This window comes from Orbilia oligospora (assembly GCF_000225545.1).
Source record: "Orbilia oligospora ATCC 24927 unplaced genomic scaffold scaffold00004, whole genome shotgun sequence".
Lineage (NCBI taxonomy): Eukaryota > Fungi > Ascomycota > Orbiliomycetes > Orbiliales > Orbiliaceae > Orbilia > Orbilia oligospora.
In genome coordinates this window covers 68,173-89,041 of record NW_011645561.1, presented here as the reverse complement: position 1 = coordinate 89,041, position 20,869 = coordinate 68,173, and the positions used below count along the sequence as shown (strand labels likewise).

At 46.6% G+C, this 20,869-nt stretch overlaps 6 protein-coding genes across 6 annotated transcripts; 3 read left to right on the top strand and 3 right to left on the bottom strand.

Annotated features, from left to right (window-relative positions):
- Positions 1-1,075: 1,075 nt before the first annotated feature.
- Positions 1,076-4,245, top strand: AOL_s00004g27 (uncharacterized protein; the record flags this gene model as incomplete). Its single annotated transcript, XM_011118677.1, has 2 exons — positions 1,076-3,493; positions 3,562-4,245. The coding sequence occupies 2 exons, from the start codon at positions 1,076-1,078 to the stop codon at positions 4,243-4,245; spliced, it is 3,102 nt and encodes a 1,033-aa protein (XP_011116979.1).
- Positions 4,246-5,276: 1,031 nt separating this feature from the next.
- On the top strand, positions 5,277-6,524 carry AOL_s00004g26 (uncharacterized protein; the record flags this gene model as incomplete). The annotated part of the gene is made up of 2 exons (XM_011118676.1): positions 5,277-5,659; positions 5,738-6,524. 2 exons carry the CDS (start codon positions 5,277-5,279, stop codon positions 6,522-6,524), a joined length of 1,170 nt encoding a protein of 389 aa, XP_011116978.1.
- Positions 6,525-7,135: 611 nt separating this feature from the next.
- AOL_s00004g25 (uncharacterized protein) lies at positions 7,136-7,872 on the bottom strand (the record flags this gene model as incomplete). The annotated part of the gene is made up of 2 exons (XM_011118675.1): positions 7,136-7,394; positions 7,493-7,872. The coding sequence occupies 2 exons, from the start codon at positions 7,870-7,872 to the stop codon at positions 7,136-7,138; spliced, it is 639 nt and encodes a 212-aa protein (XP_011116977.1).
- Positions 7,873-9,266: 1,394 nt separating this feature from the next.
- On the bottom strand, positions 9,267-12,098 carry AOL_s00004g24 (uncharacterized protein; the record flags this gene model as incomplete). The annotated part of the gene is made up of 1 exon (XM_011118674.1): positions 9,267-12,098. The coding sequence occupies one exon, from the start codon at positions 12,096-12,098 to the stop codon at positions 9,267-9,269; it is 2,832 nt and encodes a 943-aa protein (XP_011116976.1).
- A 1,971-nt stretch (positions 12,099-14,069) lies between these two features.
- AOL_s00004g23 (uncharacterized protein) lies at positions 14,070-16,182 on the bottom strand (the record flags this gene model as incomplete). The annotated part of the gene is made up of 3 exons (XM_011118673.1): positions 14,070-15,432; positions 15,513-15,907; positions 16,006-16,182. 3 exons carry the CDS (start codon positions 16,180-16,182, stop codon positions 14,070-14,072), a joined length of 1,935 nt encoding a protein of 644 aa, XP_011116975.1.
- A 1,927-nt stretch (positions 16,183-18,109) lies between these two features.
- Positions 18,110-19,869, top strand: AOL_s00004g22 (uncharacterized protein; the record flags this gene model as incomplete). Its single annotated transcript, XM_011118672.1, has 5 exons — positions 18,110-18,526; positions 18,596-18,632; positions 18,690-19,074; positions 19,127-19,599; positions 19,661-19,869. The coding sequence occupies 5 exons, from the start codon at positions 18,110-18,112 to the stop codon at positions 19,867-19,869; spliced, it is 1,521 nt and encodes a 506-aa protein (XP_011116974.1).
- Between the last annotated feature and the right edge of the window lie 1,000 nt (positions 19,870-20,869).

Here is a 20,869-nt window from a genome sequence, read left to right as displayed (position 1 = left end):
TTGTTATATCTATCAGTAGCCCCGAAGAGTCCTTGTTACCGTCGTTCAAAACGTCCTGCACATTTCCCTCGGCTGTGATTCGATCCCTGGCGCGCACGCGTTCTCTTTCCATTCCAGACCGGATGTATGGCTGAAAACTATCATTCTCATCACCACCATCATCGCTATCAAACACTATCACCGTCAGCTTCACTACAACCTCGTCGCTGTCAGGCTACTGTTGTTGCCGCCCTCCTCCGACAAGCCGCCCTCTTCTCCTGAAAGGGAAAAGGAAGAGAAGGAAGAGAGAAAAGAGAACTTAATACACGACAAGAAAAAAGGACCGGGAAAGGGAAAGGGAGAGGGAAAGGGAAAGGGGAGGAGACAGGAGACAAAAAAGAAAATTCTCAACGACACGGCCAGAATCAGAGCCATTGGTTTGATCTCGACTTCGACATTGTCTTCTCCTCAATTCTCGATGCATGCCACAGTTTCTTGCACTGGTTTACTTCATATCTGCAAACTCCAGGCCTATCTCGCTTCAACTTCCTAACCGCACCGCGCGGATCCCACGCCTCCATACCGACCTTTCGCTTCTGTTCTCTTTCTCTTTCTCCTTGGACTTTCTGCCTGATTCTGATTCTGGTTTCAGCAACGTTCTGATTCTGACCATTCCAATAATAACTAACCCGACCACAACTCTACCTCTTTTTTTTTTTTTTTTTNGTTTTTTTTTTTTTTTTTTATTCTCCTTGACAATTTAATTTAATTTTTATATCAATCCATTCCTTCATCGCCCGCGAAAATTTTCCTACTTCGGAGGCTCAGTTTCAAGTCGGTGGGGGCGATAGACACAGATAGGGATATCGATCACGTTGATTCGGCCTTCGCTTCGATATCTTCATCATCACCATTGTCGTCTCTATCATCTTCGACGCTCTTCCCACCTAGAACCTTTCTGCCTTCCCCTTCAACTACGACCTTCCTTAGTATTAGCAATACCTCCGCCGCTGGCCCTCCCCTCGTTCAGCCGCCTTCGGCTTCTTCCTTCTTGCCGAGTCCTGGCGCCTCCTCCTCCACCGCGGGAAGCGTCACGATGGATCTTCGCAGTATCATGAACGACTCAGGCGGTGGAGCCGCGCGGAATCAACCTCATACCCCTCTTCCTCCGCAGCCGCCTTCGCATCCTTATCATCGCCAGCAATCGCCCATCCAGCAGCCTCCAAATGCCCCGCCCCAAAACATGAACCCCTCCAATCTTTACCATCACCAGCAGCAGCAGCAATACCCTGGACAGCAGCACCCGCAACATCCTCCCCCACCCCATCACTATGGGAACGCAGGACAAGGCCGACCTGCCCCGCCGCCGCTGCAACCACCCAAGAGTCCCTTTCAACCTCACTCTAATGCTAATGCGCCTCAGCCCGGTGCACCTTTTCACCATCGCAAGAGCTCCGGCGGTTCTCAAGTTGGATATCCGTTTCCCTCGCCTTCGGCTAGAAGCAACTCGCAAGGTCAACATCCATACGGCCCCCACGTGCAGAGCCCGAGTCCCTACAATACCCCACACCCCCTCAGCGCGCAGTCTGGAGGAGGAAGTCCATTCACTGGACCACCTGGCGGCCACCACCCCGGAAGTGGGCAACAATTAACACCCACCAGTGCTACGTCTTATGGGAGTCCATACGGCAATCAATTTGCTTCAATGTCACCGATGGGAACGCCAGGTCCCGGCTATCCACTACCCCCCCAGCATCAGCATCCGCAGCAATCGCAGCAGCAGCAAAGAGGGAAACCGCCGCCTCCACCGCCTCCACCATCACACCCACACGCACATACTCCGACAACACCAAATCCACCTTCGATGGCAGGCTCACCGATTCATGGAGGAGGGGGAGGAGGGGGAGGGGTTGCTATGAGTCCGGGCAGCGGGGCAGGGTATGGGAGGGTCAGAGAAAGAATGTTCGCGGAGCGTCAACGTGAAAAGGAGCTTGAGGAAATGCAAACTGAACAACGTGAAAGAGACAGGATTGATAGGGAACGCGAACGTGAAAGGGATCTCAGTGTCAGTCCGAAAACTCGCGTGCCAATGTACATAGACGATCGGAAAGAAAGCCTCAGCGGACAAAAAGAAGACTGGGTAGCTGGAAGAACCAACGAGAACTACTCTTTGAGCCAGAGTCCTGTCAGTCAAAGGGTGAATTCAGGAACACCGGCTCCCCCTGGCTTCCCACCACCACAACAACAAGGACAACCTCCAAGCCAATCGCAGCAGCAAGGGCAGAGACAGCGGAGCCAGCCGCCCACGCCTACACACGGTTCGCAAACAATGGGGCTACCTTCGCCTCGACACCCCCCGCCATCGCCACAACGTTTCCCTTCCATGGGGTATAGCGAGAAGATGGATATCGATAGCCGTTCAAATTCGGACGCTAGGCCGCCAAATGGCGAGCAAACAACTCCACAATGGGCACAAGAAGGGCAGGTGAAAACAGAAAAGAAAGTTAATGGCTTCGACTCAGAAATTCCACCACATCTTGCTCCTGAAGACCAAAGCCTCACCTCTAGCCATCTAAACATGGGACCACCTTCCAATATGGAGGAATCTTCATCGAATGCTGGAGGCAAGCCACTTATTAAGGAGGAGCCCGGCACCCAAATGGCAGCCCTACCGCCAACGTCACAGCAAGGCCAACAACAGCCTTCTCCACCCGCAAAGAGGAATTCCTTTCCGACACCTGCACGTCCGCAACCGGGCCAGATTCAAGTTCCGCTCAACGCCCAACCTCCCCAACCTGGGTCAGCTGCATCACCCATTGGCCCTTCAAGGAAACGACCACGTCATGATGAGCCACCTATCTTTGCACGAAAGGCCTCGAGAAGTTCATCTAGCAGCCCTGTCATTCAGAATAGGCGACAACCTCCACCAGGCCCGTCGGCAATGTCCCAGCAGCAACCTCTAACTCCGTTAGCAGTAGCAGCAGTAACAGCAGCAGCACCACCACCAGCAGCAGCACCACTACCACCACCACCACCACCACCACCACCACCCCAGCCACCACACAATCCTCAGAATCCAGTAGTGCAACCGCAACCTCAACTGCAACCACAATTGCAAAACCCGTCTCAGCAAGCACAAAATACTCAAATGTCCCAGCAACAGCCACCCCAATCCCAACAGCAGCAACAGCAGCAGCAGGGACCGTCACCTAATGCTGCTAAAACATCGACTGCGACCACCGTCCTAGGGCCCTGGGAGCCTTCTATTACAAATATACAACCATACGAGGAGCTTACAAAGCATATCTGCGACTTTCTTTTTATTCACGTCGTCGACAATCAGGAATTCCAATTGGATGACCCCGATAGGCCGCAACTGGAAATCGAGGCGAAGATCGGCATCCTAGTTGATCATAATACGAGACAACGACTCTATTTGCCTGTGAAGACTGAGACGGTTCTTGACTCCGATGACCCAAACCTGAAAGTCGCGTTCAAGAGCAGTATGACCGAGGTCAGTTCTGGTCACTCCCAAGCTTTTCTACTGCTAATGCTCTGTACTAACGCAATATGTCTTGACAGCTCCAACACAAACGAATGAACGAATTTCTCAATCGCACCTTTGCAGACTCCCAGCGACAGGCCGCACAAGCACAAGTACAAGCACAACAGCCATCGGGAGGAGATTATCCGGCTATCACTACCCCCCGTATCCCGCTCACATACAAACATTTACGCGAACGTGACTCATTTTACGAATTAACTGATGAAGTGAAAGAGCAGCTCCCAATGTGCGTCAGGCGAGTCCCCGCCCATCGCTCTCGGGTTAAGTTGCGAGTTACGCACGACCAAAAGACAGGGAGAGTTCTCAATAAGATCGTAAAAGCTAGGATCGCCGATCTTAACATATTCTCGCCACGAACGGCCTTTGACTGGCGTATCAGTGTCAACATGGAAATGCCATGGAAGGGTGATATTGACAGACTTGTGCCCCAAGGTGGCGGTGAGAGGAACAAGGATCGCTTAAGTTATCAGCACCTATGCTTTAGTGTGGACTTGACCCAGGTCACCGCGGCTGCAGGAGGCGGGCCACCGCAGGGTCCAAAAAAGGAACATGAGCTAGAGATTGAAATTGACGCGAGGAGGGTGCGCGAACAAGGGAGGCTAATTGTGGAAAGAAAACCCAATGGCTTCCAAGACTTGGTTAGAGGATTTGTGGATAACGTCAGGGTTTTGGCACGAGAGCTTGGTGACGCTGGATATTAGTAACCCTGAATACCCCTCTCCTTCTGAATTCGACCTACTCTTCTTCCCTTCTGCTTATCATGCCTTTCCTTTTATTCCTAATGATTTCGGTTTCCTAATTATATATGTAAATTTCTCTGGCCTTTGATATTATCTTGAATTGCTTTCCCCCCCTTATTTTCCTTTGTCATTATTTTATGGTCCATTTGTTAGAGCTATCTCTTTCTTTCCTTCGGCAAGGGTTTCTTGGGCTTTTTTCTGTGCGTTTGGGACCTCTTTTCTCAACTCTATTTCTTCCCTTCGATTTTCAAACTTTGTTTAATTCGGGGCGAATCGTTTTCCTTTTTCTCTTCTTCTCTGCTTATTTCCTTCATTTCTTTGTATATCAAGCAAGAATTTATGAATGTGCTGAAGTTTTGGCCGAGAAGCCAAATCAAAGCACAACGTTGTGATTTGTGATGAAGCAATCTGGAAACCGCCTTCCAAAACCAACTTGTTCTCCATATTTTCTTAATTTCCTGGGACCACCATAATTTACTTCCCTTAATGACATTATGAAGTCGCTGACGAGGCCTCCTTCTTGAGCTCGAAGCAAAAAACGTTGGTATATGTGTGATTGACGTAAGCAGCGTGCAAGGAACACGAGGCTTACGCGTTCTCCCGGTTGTGGTTTACCAGTTCCACCACAGGACTATAGCTTGTCAGATTGGTCGGTCGGTCGGTCGGCCTTGGGTCAGCCTCATGCATGCTATTATCATTCAAGAAAAACTGAGTTCAAATTTGGGGCTAATCGGTACGGCGGGCTCCACGTCGTTTGGTGGGTGGTTGCCTGACTAGCATCCAACCCCGCCCTAGCAGGTATTCTGCACCGTGGATTTGGGATATAAAGTTCGAGAGCCCCCTCTCCTTGCAGCTGTTTAGTGATTACGATTTTTTTTGGAAACGATCAAGACCGATGATTTTGAAGAAGCTTCAATAACTCTCATAACTTATATTCATACTCAAAATACATACACGGAAGATATATATATCGAAGATCAAAGATTGACCAAATGCCCCCACCGTCAGACAACAACAGTACGAACTCGAACAACAACAACAACGGTTATCATAACCAATATAATGCATACTCTCAGATCCCCGTCGATGTGGGTAAAATAGTCGCAGATGTGAGGAATAGCGTTGAATCGGCTATGAGGAGTGTGCCGCCCATGAATATGGGATTTTGGGGTGGACCGCCGTGTCCTGGCCACCATGCCGCTCCCGCTTGGTCGCCTTTTGGCGGCGGCGGCGGCGGTAGCAGTAACGGCAGTGAGAGTGCGAGACCAACGATACCAGCTTTTCCGAAGGATGATGAGATTGTGGTCCAAGTCTGGACTCAGGCTATTAAGAACTCGTTCAATTTGAAGAAGTCGGTGTCGATATCTACTATGTCGTGAGTATTTTCCCTTTTAGTTCTCATATACTTAAGACCCAAGACGTGTAGGTTTCTAACGATACATAATTAAAACAGAGGCTCGATAAAGGCAGATATCGTACCCTCCCCGACCCCTAGTACCGAACTATTCAGAAAATTGACCACCCAAACAAATACCGGCTCACAACATATCACCATCTCCACCTCCCTCGGCCCATTCATGCTAGACTCGTCACATACGACAATGACGGGTAGCATAAAGGCCATATACCCGGACGATTGGTGTGGTACGATTGAACTATCAATAACCCACGGGTCATACAAACTTGGTGATGCGGTGGTAGTAAGAGATGTTGTGAACCAGAATACAAGGGAAAGGCAGGTACTTGCGTTAAGAGGGAATCCGAGAGAAGGGGAGGAGTTTAGTACTATGAAGGTTACAACTAAAACGGGAAGTGTGGATGTTAGATTTGAGAAGGTGCCCGGGCTGAGAAATTTGACGGAGGAGGAGGTGAGGGCCGAGGAGGAAGAGGCAAGGAAGAGAGGAGGTATGACAGGGTTTTCGGGACCTACTACCGCTACCGGTGGGAGTGGAAGTGGCGGTGGCGGACAGGGAGGGAATAAAGAACAGAAGGAGAGGGGAGGACCGGCAGTGTTTAGACCTGGAGATGGAAGTACTTCGGCGAGTTATTCAAACCAGCCCCCTCCTCCTCCTCCTCCACCACAACATCAGCAGCCGCCACCGAATCATCATAATAACCACCCAGCGGCATTCGAGCAGAGGAGACAAGTTGTTGATGAGCATGACCCGGATGATTTACCGCCGTCGTATGAGCAGAGTGAGCAAGAGAATGTGCAAATGCAGGTTGCGGGAAGGGATTAATTTATGATCCTTAATGCATTTGGAGGGTGGTTTGTATTTTGATGTGTAATATCTTTACTTGGATGATTTTTCTTGAGTTCGTGCTTGGTAGGAAGGTTGGCGAAAGGGGGTTTTTTTTTCCTCTTGAATTCTTGGAGTTTAAATCTTTACAGGGCATTCTCTACTCTTGCATGGTTAATTTTTTCTCTTTTTTCTCTCTTTCTTTTATTCAAAACTTCCGATCGATGCGATCGATACATATCTTGATTATCAGGACTCATTTTTGAATGATAGTTTGGGTTATTGGTTTTGAGGGCGAGACATTTAAATAACTGAATCTGGAGGATTTAGTTACATCGCTCAGTCTATCTATTTGTTAGAATACACAATTATATAAATTTTATGTTTTTAGTATGAATATATCACAGCCTCCTCATGAGCTCATGACTTACATCCCTTGTCGTCAGTTCGATATTTGGATATTCTAGCTATCAATTCGAGAGCGCTTCTCAGGCCACGAAATAGGACCTAATTTAGATACCTATACTTGTAGCTCCGTCATATATGTATATATCTGTGTCTACGCGTATTCGAACCCCAAAGACTGTAGATAGCTGCAGAGCGAAAGTGGTCTACCTCCCAGACAAGCCTGCTACAAACCTCGCCGCATCGCCCGTATCAGATCCATAAGTCAAATGAGGCGCTAAAATCACTGCTTGTCCACGACAAATCAAGTCTCCCGCATTGCAAAAGGTTTTTGACTTGGCATCTGCTCCTTTTCCAAGAGCATCTCCATTCTTTGGATCCCCAAACATAACGACCGCAGCTATCTTATTCGCTGCAGCTTGTGGAAGCTGAGGAATGGCATTGTGGACTAACTGTGCACCTTGGCTATGTTTTTTTAAAAGAAAAAAAGAAAGGGAAAAAAATCAATGTTAGAATTGTGTACCTTAAACAAATAAAATAAATGGGCCTGTGGAGAAAATTACCTATATCCGGCCAAAATAATTTTACTTCCCTCACAAACCCCACTGACCAACGCCGCCATATCTCTCGACCCAGCTCTATCTCCTCCCACAGCAAACCCGGCAACATTAGCGGGGTAGTTGACACCTTGTACAGCTAAGGAATTTGCTCCTCCGGGGAGTACACGTCCTAATGCGCTGATGAGAGGTGGTCCCACCACGGTCCCAAGATTTCCGACTTCGGTGGTGCCACGGGCGAAGATTAAAGTGAATGGTTTGCAGGCGGATCCATTTTGAAGATCGTTGCGGGTTGTACGGGATTGCCGTGGGATGAGGAGGGTGGGGTGGGAGGTTGTGAGGGGGGCTGTAGCTGAGAGAAGGAGAAGGATAGTTGGGAGGTACATTTTTTGAGATGATAGTACTTTAAATTTTGGTCTGAATGTGTGTATATAGAAAAGAAAGGACCGGCCTTAAGAATTGAAAAGATGATTTAGGATATCTTGCTTGCTTGCTAGGGTGAAAAGCTTTGAAATTTGAAGATAGTGGTAGATATCATACATGGGTGGACTGACGGTATTTATTTTATTCTCAATCAAGACTTGAAGCACAACCCCCACTAGCCCCATAACTATCTAGACCTGTGCATCATCTAGCTCGGCTCGGTCCATTATTAATTTACAAATGATAGTACCTGCAAATACCGAGGTTGAAAGTTTAGCCAGCGGAATCGTGTGTATCATCTATTCTTAGTATTCATCCCAACTACTAACTCTTACACTTTTGCCTTTAAAGCCACTCGAGAGATAGAGTTCAATATATTTTCGGCCCTCGGCGATCGGTAGAGGTATGTGCGTCTATGCAGGCACTATTTACGAGAATCCTTGGAACGGTAAATGTGGGTTATGATACAGTAGATACACTAGATATAAAACCCCGGACGAAAAAGCATATTGACATTCCGTGGATCTACTGGGTGTGGTTGGCTAAATCCATGGTATTGGAGCTATAATCAAATGATTTAGCGCGGCCCCTCCCGCTCTAATGTTTGCTTTCAGTGTTCTCCTTCGGCTACTACTGTATATTGGCTGAAAAGCAATATATCGGGGCTAGATATTACGATTTCGTGAGGAAGCTAAAATGTGGGAGGCCGAAAGGTTACATTTGTTCGAGGGCACGGACGTTGATCGGCTGGAATTGTGTTGCTTTAATCATTTTGCAACAGTTGGGGTTTTAGAAGGAGCCTTGAACGTTTGGAGAGATGTTTCGGAACCAATTCTTATAAGCTTGAGCCTCGAGTTAGGTTTGTTCCAAGGAATTTAATTAGTTACGGGACCTTGCTCGATCTGTAGACTCGAACAATACTTTTATTGGAGAACAGTCAAAGTTTTCATGTACCTTAGCGGTTACGAACGACCGAGATGAACTAAAGGATACGAGATTCGAAATTCGAAATATTCAGAGGAATAGCACACCGAAAATAATGGAGTTATGTGAAATATGGCAGACAAAAAAGGAAAGGAAGAATAGGGAAGCATGGCGGAAAAGAAACTTCTGAAATCTTATTGGAGAAATTATGATAATAAAAAAGAGGGCAGAAGGAACCATATTCTGTTTTTCGTATCGACCGATTTGTTTACTAAGGAAGAAAAACAACATATGTCCTTCCCATTCGTAAAGCTCCACTCCTCGACGCCGCCGCCACGTATACCGACTACAAAAGACGAAAAAATGAATAGTTGATAGTTAAAGATCCTTAAGAGGAGACGACCTCGTTCTCTGGCAAGGGACTGAAAAGAGCTTAAGAGAAATAAACATCATCGTCAACTTCGAAATCCTCATCATCACCATCAGACATAACCCAATCGTCTCCTTCACCCGGAGCAGACATAGCCGCGTCATCGTCATCACCGCTCTCGGATAAACTGATGACACTGCCGCTGCTACTAGCACTAGGTGTCTCGATATCAACATAACTGCCTGTGGTCGAAAATGTAGAAGCTGTACAGACGCTTCCGACGCCGACGGTGCTAACATTGACGCTCATATCATCGTTTGCCGATTGGTCTGAAATACCACGATGCGGTACACCCTTAGTGCCACCCACAGCTTCGCCGCCAGACCAAACCGGCATAAATGCTCTTTCTGGATCCTCCAAACAGGCAAGTTGCTCTTCGAGAATAATGGGTTCGAAGACAATGTTGCGGGCGGCCATCTCTGCACATTTACTCTTAATATATGTTTCACAGAGTCGAATGATATTGAGGAGACTGAATGGGATCTCAATTTCGACTTTTGATTGTTCGAACGAACCGGTTTTTCTATAAGGCTCTGTTCCGTAGTCGGAGAGTTGTGCATATGCATTTTCGTGGTGTTTTCGTGCTTCGACCCTACTCAAGTGTTTGATATTGCGAAGGTGTACTCGAAAGTTTTCTAATGTCGCACCGGGACCTGGGAAGTATAACATGTCTGGGCAGTCCGCGCAGCGGATACGGGGTTCTGCAGGCCTATTGATGTCATGGGATGGGTGGTGCATGACTGCCCAGAAGTGGGCAGGGCTATTCTGCTTGTTCAGGGTGATCAGTTGCTCCTGGAGCCATAGTGGGGTCTCTGCATCGGAGCTTTGGAGGGGGGTCAGTGGGGTGGAGGTTTTGATGATTGGCTTGATTGCTATTGGTGGAGTCAGATAACCTGACTGATAAAACTTCTCATCTTTATCTTCCGTTTTGATTCCGATAGTTGATTGTGATTGGACATCGAGGATGTCCCGTAAGGGTTGAGTTGAAGCAATTGGTGCTGCATCATAGTTGGAGGGACCAGTTTGGAAAGGGTCGACAGAGGCTTGAGGTTCAACTAAAGTTTGAGAGGAATCGTGGAAGATGGAGTTATCGTTTTCAGTCTTAAGGGCACCCATGGCTATGTTGATGGTGTGAGTGCTGCTAATGCTTTTGACGTCATCATCTTGGCTTGCAAGTTCCGTTCCGTTATTGCTAATGACCTCGCTGGTTGCATCATCCTCATAGCTCATGACTCCAAGGTGGATTCCGCTTTCTTGCGTTGAGGTTTGTTGAGTGACGGATGGTATTGGATAGTGGGGAGCTCCTGATTTGACATCCCTCCATAGGTCGTCAACTTCATGGCTAGCTCCTTCGCCAGATGCTTCCCATTGACCCCAATTACGGATTGCCTGTTCCAGGTCGAATCGGGCCGGCGTGTCGACGGTTGAAGGCGCTAAGCTTGAGTTATCGCTAGCAAGGCTCGTTTCACCTAAATTCACCCATGTAATCCTTTGAACAGCTCTGTCTTCGAGCTCCCCATCAGTTATACCAACAAGCTCTAGATTGCCCAACTGTTTCATACGTCTGGATATATAGCTTCTTAAAGACAACCGGAAGGTTTCAAAGAAGCTTTTATCAGCTTCTGAGGTTGGAGGAAGATACTGATCGATCCAGTCCATGCTCAAAATATTCTTGAGCTCATTTTGTGCCCGAGTGAGAAGGGAAATAGCTGCTTCTGTTGCTCCAGGGACTTGTGCCGTTTCTTCTGGATCGAATGAAGCACGCATGGCAGCTGCTGCAAAGGCGTCAGAGGCAATAGTAGCCAATCCGGCTTCCGCAGCTATTCTGATGATGAAAGCTGGGTGTGTTTCGATCATGAGAGAGTTCGAGAAAATCCATCGAGCGACGTAATCTCTAGTCGCATCTGTAGTTCCGAAAGCCACAGAAAGGCAGTGGAGAGTATACCAATCTACGGTTGTCTGGACGAGAGGATCGCTACCATGGATAATGTGAATCAAACGCTCCAATGCTAAAACATGACGTCCGAAGGAGTATGGCTCCGGGAGACATTCCTTTTTGGGTGGTGGAGGAGGAGGGATTAATGGCTGCGTTGGAGAACCATCTTCTCCTTCGATTGCTGGCATTTTGTCTCCCCATGCCTTCTGACGGAATTCTTCTAGGTTCCTGGCTATCATATCTTCATTTGTGACTGGTGGGACCTCAAAATAGTCGACTAGGTTGGATTTCCATCGAAGGACAACATCGGGACACCAAAGTTTTTCTTGCCATTCGACAGCCTTCTCTCCTTCGTCCTCGGGTGTCAGGTCAAGGACATATTGAACGCCAAGGGGTAGCTTGCCATCATTTAGAAATATTTTTTTTTGCTTGACTAGACGGGTGATATGACGATTTTGCATGGAAGGACTGAGTAGCTGAACGAAGACCTGGGACCCTGTAGAGAGAAGTGTATCCGAACGGACTCTCAACGGTGTATTAGATCGTCCAAATCTCCTGGAAGCTATATCTGGAGTGATAGTAGATGGTGGTGGACTTATGAAGATGAGAGTATCACCTCCCGTCATCTGAAGAAGAGGGAGGGGTGTATTTGTAGAAGGATTTGATGGGAGAGTGTTCCCTGGTTCTCTTGGAACTTGAGCATGAATTGGAGATGACGAATTGAATTGAGAAAAAGTAGAAGATTCTCGGAAGTAGTCGCCGATAGTTGAATCGGTAGCAAAACTAGCGGTTGCAGTTTCTACTGAAGCCTCGCTGCCGGCATATGAAGAAGTACCTGGAGGTCCTCGTAGGAGGTTGAGAGTCGCCCCTCGCTGGTCAGGATCCGATAGCATCGCCATGATGGGGATGACAATAAAAGCCCTTCAAAAGTAGAGTTAGCTATATCTAGCTACTCAAGTATCCAAAGTATGTTGGCGGAGCGAAGACCGTTTACTGAATTGAACGGAGGCGGATGAATTTAAGCCGTTGATGAGGACTGATTGGATGGAGAGCAGACGGATAGAAGTAGTTCTCTTCTGGACAGGGAAATAGTGGCAGAAGCCAGCTGACCAGGTGCGTGAAGGTTAGTGCAAGTACGGTGACAGTGTGGGCAAGCCAGGTAAACAAATTTAAAGGCACTTCGCTCTCCGCTGAAGTCGAGATGTTCTAAGGGACTTCAAAATGACACAAGACACAATGTGTTGCGAAGTTGGCTTACCCTTATGACCGTGGGTAAAATATCAAGGAAGAAGAAGAAAGAGAAAGAGATAAAAGAAGAACTTGAAAGAAATAGGGTATTGACCAGAAGAAGTAGTTTTCTAAGTATCTATCACTTGACACTTTGATGCTATGGCACCTTCGATTCGAGGATTTCCGAATAATCGAAGCCTGGCAGCACAGCGGCGCGGCTGCAGTTTGCTAACGAACTGGTTTTCAGTTGCGTGCTAGATCGGAATGCAATGAGGGAAACTTCAGTTTAGCCTTGTTGTGCTCCTCTGCAAACACCCTTGCCGCCTTGTTTTCCGAGATTTGATTCCTCCAATATTGCAATCGATAGGTTTAATTAGAATATTAATGATGGAAGTTGACGTCCTTACCCTCAAGCCTTTGATCGTGTACTGGGTGGGGTTGGATATATAGGGAAACCGTGTATTGATCCGTTACATGTGCAGTGCCTAATGGTCGGGCTGACGGGGATATTATGCGGGAGTCTAGTTTGATCGAGAAGGATCCAGGCGAGCTTGCAAGGCCAAAAGTTGCAGACACGGCTTTCAATCAATCGATATGATATACTAGTATATATATAAGTACGTATATAGCGGTCCTCGAGTAACAAAGGTCAAAAAAAAAAAAAACGCTCTGCTTTGCTCGTAATTACGAGTACTCCAGCTGACGGGGTTCCGCTGATGTATTTTTTAAAGAACGAAAAAATGACGAGGAAAGAAGGCTCATCGTTTTCAAGGTCCAGGCATGCTTTGTGTTAAGTTCTTGGGGGCTTAAGCGGGGGAGGGATGCATTTGTCTGTCAGCAATTAATGCAGCCAACATACGTTACATACTTACGCGGTGGCCACTTGTTGGTACCAATATTAATGTCTGCGTCAGTTTATTCGCAGTTGATTCAACATTCAAATTCGCGGAGCTTTAAGCTGCTAGCTGGGAAAGGAAAGGCGAGAAGCCAGCAATCTTCTGCATATGCAAAAACGCATGACTCAAATGTCGCATGTCGGTTAACTACTTGCAACGTGCCTAAGTAATTAACCCTGGCCCTCTTATTTGCCATTGGGTGGCCCATTCTGTTCCTAAGCTAAGCTACTAAGTATACTTGCAGTCTTCCAGATACTAGTACTTAAAACAACCACTAATAATTTTATGCTAAACTATAAAAGCTACATTCATAATTCACTCTATTTTCTAGATTTTCATTTTACATCTTTACACATACCTCCCTTAGGAGGCTGATACTAATTTTGATCTGCATTCCACTGAAGGGAGGGTTCTTATAGAAATTGTTTGTCTGTGTAACATTTCCCGATTCAGAAATTGCCAATTAAAGCTTTTATGTGATTCCGGGATGTTGGACGAAGGCTTTGGCTCGATCTTGACCACCTTAGCTATGCCTACTATTACTATAATACATATATTTAGGCACTTACATACCTCTTAAGTACTTATTGTTATTATATATTCCATACATCCATACATCTGTTAGTTTTGAGATTCGAGGGAATAGTTATTATTATTACGAATATTCTATTACACTATATTGCAACATAGTAATGTACTTCATGTGATGATGAGGTGGGTAGGGTAACTATAGCTAGTCAATATCTACAGCTTAATTCCTTGGAGCCAGTCCCCTCTCGTCCCATTGTAGTTTCGGACCCTCCACTCGACAGCCTTCATGGAATTTACGGTTGGATAATCCCCATCATACAACCGTCCTGGAGGAATCCGTCTAACATAAATGTGTTCTAAAGTCCCGTCCGCAGACTTGAACACCTCTTCATACTCGTCCTTCATCTCATCAGGGGATCCCGACTTAATTTCGAAGGATATGCTCCCTAGCGTTAACACTGATAGTTTGTATCTATCCTCCCAGCGCCGTATTTCTGGTCTCTTTCCTTCGCCGATTGTCAGCTGTCGAAGGAATTCCGGCATGATTTCGTGGAGTATTACACCCAACCGTGCTCCGCCGGAAATACTCATCCATCCGTTGGTCTGACGGATGCCTGGCATGGCGTAGGAAAGGAGGTTCGTCATAGTTGGGAGAACGCTGAAAGTTGGTTGTTCTTTCATTTCTGGTTCCATATCATAGAGCTCCGCGAGCGAGATAGGGCGCCCCATCCTTGATGTGGACTTTTTAGGTTCATAGGAGCAAGCCAGATGCTTTAGTCCCGGGAAACAATCGCGTAATCTGGTAAAGTGATCGAGGGAGAATTGCCATCGTTTTTCTGTATAGTACGGGATGTGAATAGATAGCCACTCGAGGTTTTTGTGGCTGGATAATGCCGAAAGCAATCCATCTACATCTTCTTTGCCTGCATCCCCTTTGTTATCACCAGTTTCTTCAAAGATAAATGTTTCCAGTGTTGAGAATGATCCAAGAAGCCCTAGGAAATACCGGTCTGGGTACACAGGAAGTTGGGATCGGAATCGGAATGTTTTTAGCATAAGACGCTCAGACTGAACGTTCGAGCCGTACGCTTCGAATAGGGCTTCGAATAGAGCTTGGTGGGTGAATGGTTCTTCATCTTCTTGGCCCGCAAGCAAATTCCTCTTAAAAGTTGAAAATTCAAAATATGTGAGACGGGGGAAATTGATGTTGGAGAGAAGGCACCGGGCTTCAGGCAAAGTGAGCCGATTTATCTTAAGACAAAGAGTGGTAAGGTTTGGCAACCTGATGACTTCACCATCATGAAGAAGGTCTTTCAGAGAATCGACTTGATCAGAGTCTGGGATAACACCTTCTTCGTATATCAGAGTTTTCAGCGTGTCTTTCGACTGCCAGAGCAGGTCCCTAATTCCACTTCCGTCGTAAGTCCGAAAGATATCTAAATACACCAAATTCTTAATACTTGATAACGAAGAAGGGCCCCGTGGGCAAGAGAAATTGAAGGCAAATGCTTTTAGGTTCAGCTTTGCTAGACGTTGGCCGATCGTGCCCGTAAATGAAATATGGTTATCAAGCCATCTGTAAAGGTCCAGCATCAGCAACTGTGGCAAGAATACTTGAAAATAACCATGGAATATTATATGCATGCATATACTTACATCAAAACCTCAAGCTCAGTGAGATTCTCGAATGCCTGTTCTAAGCATGCTGTTAATATGGGAAGACGTTCTGGACCAGGATTGCTCCACCCCACGAGCAAACGCTTCACGTATCGTGCACAGTAAGGCACCAAGTTTTGGTCAGTGTTTTCGGGGATGGTTGTAGCAATGCTCAAGAGAGCAGATATAGGACCTGGGCCTGGATTTGGAATATTTGTCCGCAGCGAATCGCGTTGGGATATCGAGACATATCTATCCAGAACTTTGATACACCCTGGGAAATTTCGATTAGATGGAGCGGCAACAATCAAGTCTCGATAAAGCCTTGCACTAAGGGTTTTGTAAAGCGTTTTCGAAACCCTTGTTAGAACACTCAGCGTCTGAGTGTCTTGAGACTACTCCAGCGAAGATACATTTAGCCTCTTATGGTTCTACCAACCAGCCCATAAATAACCTCTAAGCCAGTTAAACCGCAAAGAAGAGGGAAACTCACGGGAATGAAATCGGCAATCATATGCCAGACGTCGACGGGGAATATTCCGGTTGACGTGCTCTTCGGAGAGGACATTCGACGTCTCTTTCGTTCATGAATTTGAACCTCTGAGATCGAGAGCCGTTCTGGAGCCTTCCCCTTCTTCCGATTGGTCTGGAAATCATCAATAGCATCCATGCTTGAGCGATTATTTGGGCCGTGCGATATAGTGGCGGTGATATAAAACGTGTGGTAACAAAGCTGGGTCGGGAGCTTAGAGCTAGGTACGAAAGGTGTGCGAGAGGAAGGGAAGACGCGTCGTGGGAGCTCCGGTTCATGCCTGAAGCTGAATGTGTTGTGTGAGGTTAATAGCCACAACACACAACACACAGCCCATTGCAATCAGATTCACCGCAACATTAAACCAGCTCAGCATACAAGTAATGATCATGACATCACGACCAAACCTCAAAATACTCTCCAGGTACCGCATCTCTAACTCAATTGGTACCTCCTAACTATCAGTCACCTTTTCGAATGCACGATTTCATCATCTCAGGACTGCCTGAATGGACAGCCAAAAAAAGATTCGCGCGACTGAAGCCAGCTAGCTAGCTGAGCTTGTTCCGCCACGACAAACGATTCAATGCTGGCAAGGATTAGGTTTATAATAGGCTGTGCAGCAGCTGTGTAGTACACGCCCGAGGATGCTATGCCGGAGCTATGTCTCGAATCCTCGATAGCTCAAGCTGCCTTGCTCACGGATGCGGCAATACCGACAGCTTCAAAGGAACTCCTAACAGTGCAGTGATAACAGAGCTTTATTTCCTTCAATCAGATCCAATCGATAGCGAATCCTTCTAAGCGGCGGTTAGGATAGGCATTCGCCTCTCGCCATCTTTCGGCAGGTCTGATTCAAATCCTGCCGTGCTGATCAAATGCTTAGTACATCTAGATATATAGCCGATGGGCGGCAGAATTTAGGAAAATTCAAACATTAGGGAGCGCAGGAACAAAAAGAGCAGGAGGAGAAGAAGAAGAAGAAGGCCACATTTATCAGCTCGATGCCTTCTTTCAGTAAGGATACAGTGGTGTGATTTCAAGGGAAAGTTTCTGGTATTAACATTGATGTCGACGAATCATCCACCGACGCAGGGAATTGAAGATTCGGATAGGTGAATCTAGAGCGGCACTAGCTAGCTAGGGATCATGAGAGGGCTGTTAGGAAGGCAAAGGCATGGAATTCAGCAGGTCCCAAAGGTTAAATCCCAGCATTTTAAGCCACCCATATGCACAAACTGCGACCTCGATTCCAAAGAAAGCTCTGCCATCAACTGTCGGGTCCCGCTTAAACTGATTGGCCCCACCTTGCTAAGCCCAGACTGCCTCCTTGGCGCGATGACTGGCTGCTGTTGAACGACAACAGTTCAACGCATTCGCACCAGGTCTCACTGCTCCGCTAATCAGATCTCGCGCATGACAGTTTTGCTCGCCCATTGTCTAGTCTTCGAAATTTGACAAGAATTTAAAAATGAAAAAGATCACTAGCAGAAGCCCGGACGTATCCAGCAGGGCTGCAGAAAATCACAACCCGCTGTGGGTACTGTCCAATCCCGGCACGGCGCCTCCGCTATTGTCCAATCGCGAATCTGCTATCAGAATATCTGGGTCGAGTCGTACGCCCCCATCTGGTTCTCAGCAGCAATTTGGGCAAGAGGCAATCTGGAACCAGCTAATGTACTCTGCAGAAGGTAGCAGCCGTTGGTACCTTATAAATACCTGATGGCCCTATGTGAAACAATACCGTTGAAGATGTATCCTGCTTGATGTCCTCCCGTTCGCGTTCTTTCTTTCTTCCCCCTCCCTCTCGGCCCTCCCTTTCCCTGATATCCGAGTAACCTTTGTCTCTCGTTTCATTAAATATATTCAAAAGGGTGGGACATTACTTGGATATTTGCATTGCACCTGACCTTCTTTTATTTCTTTTACCAAACTTCTGGCAACTTTCCGTCCGCTAAAGGGTTATAGCACATGCAGTTGTTGGAAGGTCACAAGGTAGCAGTCGACCGACGACTTTGAATCCCGATTTATATACATAAAAGCCTCTATCGAAGCACGACGCAGTATGAACGCAGCAAACCGTACCGGTAACCCAACTGGTTATCCTTTGGGTTTATCGGAGACGGATTATAATGGTCTCCTTCAGTTGGGGTTCCTGGCGCAGGCACTCGGGCCATATCATAATACAACAATGGCGGAAACAGTCGATCTTCTTCTTGCAAAGGACTCGCCAGTCAACGTGACCGAACTTCTAGGCCCGGTATTAGCGCAAGGTGGAATGGCATTCGGGCCGGTTCTTGCACTTCAGGCTTTAAGCCTCGTTCTAAAAGAAGTTCCGCACGACAATGTTAGCTTTAAGAACGTTACAACCTATATTGTTATGACAGCTGTTTCTGTTGCATTTGTACTTGTTCGGTTGTATAGCCGACAGTTTGTGACAAAGAAAATCCGCCCCGAGGACTGGGCTATGATTCCGGCTATCGTGAGTAGCCTGTGCCACTTTCTGACTTTAGCGAGATCGATAGTCGGTACTAATTGTATTGAATTATAGATCGTATCTGTACTACTTGGAGGTTGTTTCGCCTTGGGTAAGACGCCGAAAACCGACGCATACATACGTACGCACACAAGCTAATAGGGTATAGGTTCTGATGAGAGAGTTGGCAAGGGTACCCTTCATCAATGGGATCTTACATACGACGAGTTCAAGGGTTATCTTCAGTGGCTTTGGGGTTGCGAACTCTTATACCCCATCGCTTTGTTCCTCGTTAGGAATTCTTTGTTGATATTCTACTGGTCTCTGGTTCCTTCCCGCTCGTCGGCTGTTAGAGCACACCTGATATTCCGAAACGCCGTGATTGCTTTCTTCTTCGTCAATCTTGCGTGCGTCAGTGTATCTTTGGGGACTATCATCTTCCAGTGCAAGCCTATTGCCTACTGGAATGACCCGATCGGTGCTGAGTGCATTGACCGGTCGGCTAGTTTTATCGCTGGTGGTATCCTCATTATTATCACCGACGTTATGACACTGTAAGTTACATATCTTGCACCTAGGTATAATACCCGCTAATCAATCCTTCAGTCTTCTTCCTGTCCCTATCATCTGGAAACTCAAACTCCCCGTTCGCTCTAGGCTCGGGGTCATTGGAATATTCTCCCTAGGTCTCTTTGCTTGCATCGCCTCGATTAATCGAATCATTCTCGCCAGCGAAGTCACAAACTCGACGAACGGCGACGTCACATATACCAATGCTATCAATGGATCTGGAACCTGGAGTTTACTAGAAGTCAATATTGGCATCATTGCATCATGCGTTCCTGCGATTAAAGCGCTCTTTGTCAACTCCTCAGACCGATCCGGCACGAACCGAAGCCGAACGAACCAGTCCGGTCGGTCCGGGAGATCTGCTGAGGGTACTGCCGGGAGTGGGAAAGGTGGAAAGCGCGAGGTTATTGGGAAAGATGGAGCAGTAGAGCTTACTGTTACGACTTCCGTGTCTGTGACCACAAACACGAAGACAGATCTTGAAGCTACTATTATTGAAGACGACGATGGTAAGACGTTATTTTAGTTTCATTCATACTCAACATACTAATCTGGGCTTTCCACCTCTAGACCCGCAATTTACCCACTACTCTCGGCCGTTTAGAGGTGATGGTAACTATGGCCACGACTACGAGATAACCTACATTGGCTCCGACAGCGATTCAAAATCATTAAAAACTAGCGAACACTCGCCATCAGAATACAGACCAGAATCGAGGTCTGACCCGAGATGGAATCCTAGACTCGATTCAATCCAAAGAGCACCTTCGTTCATATAAACCATTTCTCTGTTTGAAATACTCTACCTGCACCATAATAAGATGCCACAGGCGTCTAGAAAGAAACAAAAAACGTCATTCAGCGATGAATGCTTTTACTTGGAAAAGTTTTCCATAGATTGACCGTTCCTTCTTGGTTCCTTCCTTCACCAGCTATTTGATCAACCTAGACTGCCATATGCGTCTCCCGCTCCTTTCGTTTGCTATTGCCTTTTTTCCCCCTTCTCGACAAGAAATCCTAGCACAGAATTTGGTTAAACCTTATAACTTCGTCATTATCTTAGCGACTCCTGCTTCTTTATCGAGTTTTTTTCTCTTTTCTCTTTCCACCTTCTGGACTGCTTTCCCCGAATTCAGGAATTCGTCTTCTCGAAATTTATTATTATCCTTTCATTTCTTACGATACCCTCAAGCTTGATGGTGCATTTGTCTAGCACCATCACGGCCGTCTATGCTTTTATTCCCCCTACTATTCTGCCTCTTTGCACTCACAGACTGGTTTTATAAAACCAAAATCCTTTATACCTCATTTTTAGCGATGGGCATTTGTCCCTTATTTCTTCTTCCTTTTTTACTTCTTGCTTACTGGGTTAGAAAATACCCATGCTGTCCTGCGAAGGACCTTCTTTCATTTCCAAAAAAAAAAGGAAAGACGTATTACAATGTATTTGTATATAATATTCTGAAATCCATCTTTTGGAGGGAAACTTCATATAAAATCTACCTGGCACCAGTTGGTACAAGTTCAGATCAAAAAAACTCACATCGAGAACATGATTTCTAGAAGGCCGTGACGGGGAGCCTAATGGCGGGCATGCGGATGATAATTGACCCTGCAGGAGCTAGGACCGTTTACCTGCACATGTTATTATATATGTACTTTGGTATCATAAGGCCTCGTTATCCATACATATAGCGAGCAAAGATAGCGGTAATCTAATATAATTAATTAATCTCAGGCAATTACTGAGGCGGCTTATTAGGGTCATCCGATAGAGCG